Source organism: Sinocyclocheilus anshuiensis, unplaced genomic scaffold (genome assembly GCF_001515605.1).
Source record: "Sinocyclocheilus anshuiensis isolate Anshui unplaced genomic scaffold, SAMN03320099.WGS_v1.1 scaffold2041, whole genome shotgun sequence".
Classification (NCBI taxonomy): Eukaryota; Metazoa; Chordata; class Actinopteri; order Cypriniformes; family Cyprinidae; genus Sinocyclocheilus; species Sinocyclocheilus anshuiensis.
Window position 1 is genome coordinate 11754 of NW_015541069.1, and position 9375 is coordinate 21128.

At 37.6% G+C, this 9375-nt stretch overlaps 1 protein-coding gene across 3 annotated transcripts in view; it reads right to left on the reverse strand.

Moving 5' to 3' along the window:
- The window catches only part of LOC107690663 (probable ATP-dependent RNA helicase DDX31), a 12119-nt gene extending 5384 nt beyond the window's left edge, over nucleotides 1-6735 (reverse strand). Inside the window, exons 1-14 of one of the 3 annotated variants that reach the window (XM_016489044.1) lie at nucleotides 6543-6735; nucleotides 6344-6432; nucleotides 5746-6062; nucleotides 5577-5652; nucleotides 5444-5487; nucleotides 5302-5372; nucleotides 5013-5077; nucleotides 4527-4571; nucleotides 4363-4404; nucleotides 4196-4260; nucleotides 3366-3485; nucleotides 2964-3070; nucleotides 2380-2594; nucleotides 1693-1860 (exon numbers count right to left, since the gene is read on the reverse strand). In XM_016489044.1, the coding sequence (XP_016344530.1) occupies nucleotides 1693-1860; nucleotides 2380-2594; nucleotides 2964-3070; nucleotides 3366-3485; nucleotides 4196-4260; nucleotides 4363-4404; nucleotides 4527-4571; nucleotides 5013-5077; nucleotides 5302-5372; nucleotides 5444-5487; nucleotides 5577-5652; nucleotides 5746-6062; nucleotides 6344-6432; nucleotides 6543-6573 (1455 nt within the window). In that variant the 5' untranslated portion in view covers nucleotides 6574-6735. Of the gene's footprint in view, nucleotides 1-1692; nucleotides 1861-2379; nucleotides 2595-2963; nucleotides 3071-3365; nucleotides 3486-4195; nucleotides 4261-4362; nucleotides 4405-4526; nucleotides 4572-5012; nucleotides 5078-5301; nucleotides 5373-5443; nucleotides 5488-5576; nucleotides 5653-5745; nucleotides 6063-6343 lie in introns of all 3 variants that reach the window. The other 2 variants (XM_016489045.1, XM_016489046.1) reach the window with 2 other exon arrangements.
- Between the last annotated feature and the right edge of the window lie 2640 nt (nucleotides 6736-9375).

Here is a 9375-nt window from a genome sequence, read left to right on the forward strand (position 1 = left end):
TTTAGAGAAGAGGAAGAGAAAACTAGAGGTGCACAAAAATCTATTCATATATGAATTGCGATTCTGTCTTCTAACAATTCTAATGGATTCACAAGTTTCAAAATCAATGTTCTAAAGCAGCAGTTCTCAATACTGTTCCTCGCGTCCCCCTGCTCTGCACACTCTCTGCATCTCTCTCTCTCATTCAGCTCAGCTATAACAATGAACTATTCCAATTATACACTTATTTTCACATAGCTATGAGAAGCGTTAAACATGGACGTGCGTGCAGTTGCCGTACTGTATTAAAGCTTTAATCAGGATAAAACCGTATATTAAAAGCTAACATAAGCAGTAGCATTTACAAATAACAGCGTATCTAAAAGTATGAGACAACAACAACAACAAAAACACAGGCCGACCATTAAAAGCCGTGCTTGCACAGGTTCTGCACGATCCTCTTCACTAATATCCTCTGATTGGGCTCAAACTGATAATATTAATACCGATATTAACGACGCCGTTGTTTACAATACAACCGGAGCACATGCCGCTGAGGTGAGGGGCAGGACGTTTAGACGCGCACTAGAGGCGGTTTAGCCAATCACAACACACTGGGCTAGCTAACCAATCAGAGCCCATCGCCTATTTCTGAGGGAGTGGCTTCATAAAAGAAGGAAATGATCAGTGCGTTTTTCAGAGAAGGGACAGAGCGGTGTGGAATAAAGGTAAATTATGTGAAAAATAATTAATTAAAAAAAAAACGAAACATTAACACATGTTAGACTGCACCCCATAAACACAATCAAGCCTAGAAAAAACCCAGTGAACCACCCCTTTAATTGCTGACTGAAAAAACAAAAGTGAGGCTATATAGGACAGATGCATAGTAGCTTTTCAGAATTTTCAAGGTGTACTTCAAGTAATATATCATGGTTTGGTTTCCACAAAAAAATATTTAGCACAATTGTTTTCAATATTGATAATAATATTTTTGTGTCTTTTCCCATCAGTAATGAATGTAAAATAAAAGAAAAAAGAAGATTGTTCTCGTGAGTGCGGATCATAATTTCCTATACCAAGTAACTCAACAGACTGACGCACCAAAATAAAAAGATCAAGTAACGCAAGAGCGCAGTGCAAACGACGTTGTTAAACAATATTGATAATAAGAAATTTTTTTGAGCACCAAATCAGCATATTAAAACTGAAGGATCATGTGACACTGACAACGGGAGTAATGGCTGCTGAAAATTCAGCTTTGCCATCACAGGAATAAACTTCTAAATAATTTAAAACAGAAAACAATTATTTAAAATGTTCATAATATTGCACAATATTAGTTCAAAATATATACTATTATTCTTTATCATTACTATTTTTAATATTATAGAATAATAGTGAAGTCATCAAAACTATAAAATAACTGAAATGGAAGAATGGGAATTATGCAGTGACCAAAGAACAAACAATTAAATCAAAACCAATGATTCAGTGGTGTTAGTCATTTCACACACGTAGCAGTTGGCCATTTTTAACAAATCATTTACACATATCAAGTCGAGTGTTAAAGATACAGCAGCAAAAACAGACAGTTTTGACATTAATAGTAAGTGTCCTGTAAGTGAATCCTAGGTCTAATAAAATTCAACTGCATTCTGTGAACAAATCCTTGACTATGGTTATAACAGGACTTGACACATAATGTCTCACCTCTTGTCTCATGTTGCCGTGGAGCCTGTAGAAGTTAAGGGATGTTGAGGTTTGTTTGGTTGATGTGGTGCTGGGCTTCACACAGAGGACTGCAGTGAAGAGAGTAAGCAGAAACTCCACAGCCTCACAGCTGGATATGAAAACGATCAGCTTCTGCCGCTGCTCAAACTATGTACAAAAACACAATAAAATGCTGAAGTCCAGTGACAGCTACTGTGCATGTAACATGAGCAAATTACTTTCTTTGTTACAGTAAGCTCTAGCAGTAATAACATCGTTGGTTATCAGTTAAAATATTTTGGTAATTGTATTGTTCAAACATTTGGGGTCAGTAAGATATTTTTTGAAAGAAATGAATACTTCAGCAAAGATGCATGAAATTGATCAAAAGTGACAGAAAGTAATTCATAATGTTTCTTGAGCACCAAATCAGCATATTAAAATGATTTCTGAAGGATCACATGACACTGAAAACTGGAGTAATGGCTGCTGAAAACATCACAGGAATAAAATCCATTTTAAAATATATTAAAAAAATAATACTTCCATCTTCTTCCCATATTTGGTAAAGTATAAAACATTTAAATTATTCATCAGGCCAAACTGAAATGACTTGAGGTGATCTACAAGGTATCAACAATACCACTGAGCGTTAATAACTGGGTTTTAACATATGGTGTCCTGTACCTTGCATTTGGCCAGAATAAAGGCAGCCAAACAGACCAGGTGGAGTTTGCTGGGCACCACCACAACGTGCTGCTGCAGCCTCTCAGGCACTGCGTAGCTGTCTGACAGAGCCTGAGGGGCCGCCTGGGGACACGCTTCAACTGTGTCCTCGCTGCCCTCTGACACATGGATACTCACAGGCTCCTTCATACTGATACTGGCTAATCGGGACAGTCCTGGATGTGAAGAGAACAGGATCAGCATGAACGGTTGCACACCCGTGTAGATTGTCACCAAAATGCTTTTGTGATCAAAATGTTGTGAGAGTAAGAAGTTTTCGTGACTTAGCACTGTCTAAAACTGGAAGTTGCTACAAGAGGCTCAAAAACTTTCAGTCTTCACTGGGATCAAGAGCCTGTTCTGTCATGCAAAGCAGAGACAGACTGGACCTGAGAGACAGCAACTGTCAGCTCATCCTTGTCTCCTAGTCTGCTTCTGCTAGAATAAAGCCAGTACGGTACCTCCCACAGTCTAAAGCGAGCGCTTATGCCACTTTACATCCAGACACACTCTGGACAGTGGTAGTGAGCGAACGATGAGCTTACCCTCGGTGAGTGTGGCTGAAAGCAGCACATTCTGCCTGGCAAGTCCAGTGGCGTTCAAAGCATTCAGAATCACAGTCAGATCTTTCTCAAAGCCCAAATCCAGAGTCCTTCAAAACAGCATGGATAAACTAATCATAAATACACCGGATACTGAGACACCTTCAAACTAGGGCAGCAAGAACTAATAAATAAAGCTGATAAAAATCGCCAATTTAAAAAGTAGTGAAAAACATTTTAATGATTAAAAAAACATTTACTTCAATAGCAGTACAATAGCCAATTAGTAAGATATTAATAAAATTAACAATTAGCAGATTAAAGGTTAGCAAATTTGTTGTTAGCCACAGCCCTAATGTAAACCACATCATGTCATTCTTAGTTCAACTCAGCAAACACACTGACCTGTCGGCTTCATCCAGAATGAGCCAGCGCACAGCGCTGAAAGCAATACTCAGAGTGTTCTTTATGTGGTCCACCAGTCGGCCTGGAGTCGAGATCAGAACATTAATGCCCTTCCTCAGTCTGAGTTCAAAGACAAAGACAAGCAAAAACGTATGGAAAGCAAGACACAGTGCAGACTGATGTGATGTTGCAGAATGAACTACACACTACTGTTAAAAGTTTGGTAAGATTTTTATGTTTCTGACAGAAGTCTCTTTCACTGAACAAGGCTGCATTTATTTGATCAAAAACACAGTAATATTGTGAAATATTATAAAAAAAAAAAAAAAAATCTATTTAAGTACATTTTAAAATGTTATTTATTCCTGATATGACAAAGCTGAATTTTCAGCAGCAATTACTCCAGTCTTCAGTGTCACATGATCCTTCAGAAATCATTCTGATATGCTGATTTGGTGCTCAAGAACAATTCTTATTATCAATGTAGAAAACAGCAGTGCGGCTCAATATTTTTGTAGAAACTGTGACACATTTGTTTTCAGAATTCTTTGATGAATATAAAGTTTAAAGAACAATATTTATTTCAAATAGAAATCTTTTGTAAAATTATAAATGTCTTTGCTGTCACTTTTGATCAATTTAATGCTTCTTTGCTGAATAAATTTCTTATCGACTCCAAACTTTTAAACTGTAGTGTATTTGCAGTGATTCTATTTGAAATGCTTCTGTAATGCGGGATACAATAACTTTACATTTGAACAAACAACAGAAATCTAATTCAGACCTCTTGCAGTAGATGTATGTATATTTTGTGTTTATGTGCTGTTAACCTGGCTTTTTCTGCTTTTCTTTTCTCTCCTCCCATCAGAACTCCTGGCACAATCCAGGTGAAAGGCTGAAAGGAATAAATACAGTGAGTGACTTTTAAAGATTGAAAATGTAGTGGTTCAATGATGTCAATGCAGCATAATAATCTAGCAAAAGCGCAAATCCTCACTTTTAGAAGCTTCTGAAACATCTGAAAGCTCTGCAGGGCAAGCTGAAGGACAACCAGAAACAGATCCATGTTGGAAGGAAATAAAAAAGGGTACATATAAGGGGAAATTAATATGCTATAAGATAAATCAGAAAACGATGATGGTTTTGTATCATTTATAATACCTCTCTAGTTGGAACAATCACAACAGCCAAAGGTCCATCTGATCTCTGAAGAAAAAAAATCTATTAAACTTAAGACATCCAAAGTTGATGAACATGACTATAAATACACTTGTAATGATGCATTAGCTATTTTATGGATAACATTAATTTCTGACTCAAAATTAATTTGACCAATTTATTTGAATGTGTATTATAATGTACAGTGTTGAATGTCTGACTGCTAGGGGTGTGCGATATATATCGTCTGCGATAATATCGTAATTGTTGTTTTAACGATGTGCGATTTGACATTATCGAGTATTTTCTGACTGCTAATGACCCCAATTTCTCCACACAGAACCAATAAATAGCATTACCATTTCAAATAAACAAATGCATTCCTTTTAGCCAACAATAGCTGAGTAACACAAAACGAAAATGATTATGTGATCAGTCAGTAAAGTCTTGATGTTGAGTGTGTTGTTTTAGACATTCAGGTTGACTTGCCTTCACTTTAGGCTGCATCGCTTGTAAGAACTGAACCACTGGAATTCCATAAGCCAATGTTTTTCCTGTAGGAAAAATGTAAGAAAAAATGTGAATAATCACACCTTTTAAAGTCATTTCTGTTTTTGTCCTTTCTTTGTAACATCTAACTTAAACAATTTTGTGATTTCTATTTTTTACAGCTCAGTTACTAACTACACATGGAATTTTTGTAAATAATTAAAATAATGATCTGAACATTCAATATTTGATTACATTTGATTTACATGAAACAGGCCAGGAATCGCACCTGATCCAGTCTGGGAGCGCACTACAGCATCTTTACCAGACATCAACACTGGTATGGTTTTTTTCTGGACACTGAAAACACAGAGGAACATGAGAAAAATGCAAAGAGGTGGACAACAAAAGGTAAGATGAAGCTACAGTACCTTGTCATACTGGTCACATTCAACACCTTATGGAGCGTTGCCACCTGTAAAATAGTTTAGACCAGGAGAGAAATGTGTAAGACTAAAGTATTAGTTGAGAGATCTGTTAAGCGATATTGAGGTTTGTCCGTACCAGATGAGGATGTAGATTCAGTTCTTCAAACGTGTTGCTGGTGAAGACTTTCTCCTTTACTTGATTTACAGTGGGACTGGGACAAAAAAAAGACAAGTAAATTGCATGTAAAGTCAATTTTGGGAAAGACCCTAGTCCATTCACACAAGCCCAAATGTGTTGCATCTACCTGAGGACATCAGGGATCTCTGGGTTGTTTCTGAAGAGAGACGATGTCTTGATAAATGGTCTGCCATGGTCTTCGTGCTCTTCAGGAGCTTTCTTTGGAAATGTTTTCACCTTTGATGGGGACTTTGCGGCAGACTTTTCTCTCCGGTCCCCGTTCTCCTCTGTGTCTCTATTATTACTCCTCTGAGAGGGGCTTCTGGGGGTTTGCAGCTTTTGCTTATGTGTGTGCTGTTGACCAGTTTGATTAATCTTCCTCTGTTTGGAAGCGCTGCTCTCCTGGGGCTCAAAGACAGCCTTCCTCTTTGATTCCCACTTTTTCTGTAACATCAACACATGCGGTACAACACTCCACAATCAGACTGAAAGAAACTTGTACAGGTGCATCTCAATAAATTAGCTCTCCTGGGGCTCAAAGTCAGCCTTCCTCTTTGATTCCCACTTTTTCTGTAACATCAACACATGCGGTACAACACTCCACAATCAGACTGAAAGAAACTTGTACAGGTGCATCTCAATAAATTAGAATGTCGTGGAAAAGTTCAGTATATCAGTGTGTAATGACAATGCCAGCAACAACATAGAGTGCAGGACTGACTCACCTGTGCCCATTTCTCTGCTGATGACAGAGGTCTTCGGTTTGTCTTTTTGTGAAACTTTACGGGAGCCGAGGAGATGTTGAGCATCAGCACGCCCTCAGCCATGACAGTAACAGGTTATAAACGCCGATTAAAACAAGCGGTGTAACGTTAGTAGCTAAGTAATTGTAATACACGGTCACAGACACATTAGACTACTCACAAGATGAGATACATGGCGCATTATCCTTCATTTGAATGGCGGAAATGTATGTTTCAAGCTAAATACAAGTAATGTTCACTTGTAAACAGTAAAAACACAACATAAACTGTACGTATACAGACTAGAGTTCCACACGTGTTTTTTCACCATCCACTACAACGTGCGGAAACTTCCGGGTATGACGTTACCAAAATAAAAGTCCGGCTGCAGTGAGCAATGGTTTTAATTGAGCACCCTTATAAATTTGTAAATACTTGGTTGAGAACAACTGTTTCAAATATTATAAGATACACCTCCTGTCTTAAACCATAACCATAATCAAATAATGGTTTCTATTAAAAATGTCATATTGTTCACTCTTATATTTCTACTTTTCTTCATGGTTACTTCTGCTATTACTCAAGCTTACTTTTTTAATACATAGTATTAGGACAATACTTACCTGTATTTAAAGTGTTTCCCATTGAAACTATCATTTTGATTTCAGTGGATTGAGAACCCCATGTCATTTATAAAAGACTAAATGTGTTATAGTGCATTTTATGGGGTAAAGATGTTGTGAGGCCTTTTAAAGGAATAGTCCACCCAAAAATGAAAATTCTGTCATCATTAATTCATGTCATTCCAAACCTGTATGACTGACGTTCTGAGGAACACAAAACAAGATATTTTGAAGAATGCTGGTTTTGGGTCCCATTGTCTTCCATTGTATTTTTGTCCATACAATGGAAGTCAACGGGAACCAAAACTGTTTGGTTACCAACATTCTGTATTCCAGAGAAGAAAGAAAGTCATATAGGTGTGGAACAACGTGAGGGTGAGAAAACCATGACAGGATTTTCATTTTGGGTGAACTATCCCTTTAAGCACCTTTTCTCTGTACATTATATAAAGCTTAAATATGAATCTTTCTAACATTATAACAATAGCATTACATTTGTTCTACATCAGGGGTGGGCAAACTTGGCCCTTCCAGGTCACTTTCCTTCAGAGTTTAGCTCCAACTCTAATCAAACACACCTGAACCAGCTAATCATTGTCTTCAAGACTACTAGAAAGCTACAGGTAGGTGAGTTTTATCAGGCTTGGACCAAATCTCTGCAGGAAAGTGCCCTGGAAGGGCCAAGTTTGCCCATCACTGTTCTACATAGTACAGATTTTAAATAAAACCTTTGTTGAAAATCAGTCTTTGTTCAGTGTGCTACAGAACCAGAGGGTTTCAGGGCTTCCTCATTCAGAAGCATTTCATTTTTGTAGCCTCCTCTCTCCCTTTGGATATACACAGGCCCTCGTGTTTACATATTTAGAAGAGATGCATATTCTGGACCTCATCTTCTGTAATCAAGTCAGTGTCTGCCTGTCATAGCACAATATCTGAGGGGAATTTAAAAATCAGCCTGTTAACATGCTCCTCTAACCAGTGTACTTAACTCCTCCCCCCCCAGTGGGAGTCATCCAGTGACCTCAACGAAAGGAAGAGAGGAGAGCGGATTTAATAATCAAAGCAGCATCGACTGGTTTCCTTAGCATGAGACCACTGAAGCGGGACTAATACTGCCCACCACAAAGGGTCTGGCCAGTCTGCTTTTTCTCGCTATGTTAATTAAACATACGTTGAATTAGCAGGTGCCATGCACTCCCACGAGTTCACACACGGTCAGATGGCAAGAATGACTACATCGGTTGGGTAATGTAATTTTTCCCATGATGAATTTGGAGTTGTGGCAGCGTTCATTAAAATATTAGAAATATGACCAAGAAAAGATAGCCAAAGTCAAATTTATAAGCAATTTATTAAGCTGCCTATCAGACTTATGAAATGTACAAGATGAAATGAAAATTAAAACACAATGGAGAAATTGTAAAATTTAAACTAAAATTTACTCCACCCAAAAATGGAATGGAACCGGGGTTTTTTCATGCCATCCCAGATGTTTATGGCTTTCTTTCTTTTGTGGAACACAAATGGTGATTTCTAGAAAAAAGACAGTCCATCTCTGTAAGTTCATATAATGTGAGTGGATGGGACCATCAAAGTTCATGCAAATCACACGAAACAAACACATACAACACCAGCGGATGAATCAATGTCTTCTGAAGCTAAACCACAGGTGTGTGTGTGAGAAAAATATTAATATTTTAAACTTTCATATAAACATTAAACTATAAACCATTGCTTCCAGCCAACTGATATATAAGTTAACGCTTGATTTAAACATCAGCACATGAAGTGTGATGTAATCGTGTTCCTCTACTGCAACACCTCTTGCATGAGTTTCACAATGGGCTTATGTCATGCTGAAGTTTACATCAAGGGTAAACTCATGAACCTGCATTTGACAGTTGTCTAGAGTGGCCAGAAGCGATGGTTTATAGTGTAAAGTTGAAAATATCAGTATTCTTCTAACACACACCCATCATTTCACTTCAGAAGACATCCACAGGCGTCATATGGATTACCATCATGTTCATTTTGTGTGGTTTTTGAAGCGTCAGCTTTGAGGGTCCCATTCACTTGCATTATATAGATCAGTGTTTCCCAACCTTTTTTTTAGTCGCGGCACACTTTGGAAATTTTAACAAACTTGTGGCACCCTACAAAATTAATTTTGTCACAATATTTGAATTTCTAACTTCGATATGATAATTTGAAATTTAGCAATTAAAAAATATTAAAAAATGATTTTTTTACACAGCACCTCTGCTCTCGACAGACGGCACCCCGGTTGGGAAACACTGATAGATTCACAGAGATGAATTATTTTTCTAAAAATCTCAGCTTCTGTTCCACAGAACAAAGAAAGTCATATACCTGGGATGGCATAAGGGTGAG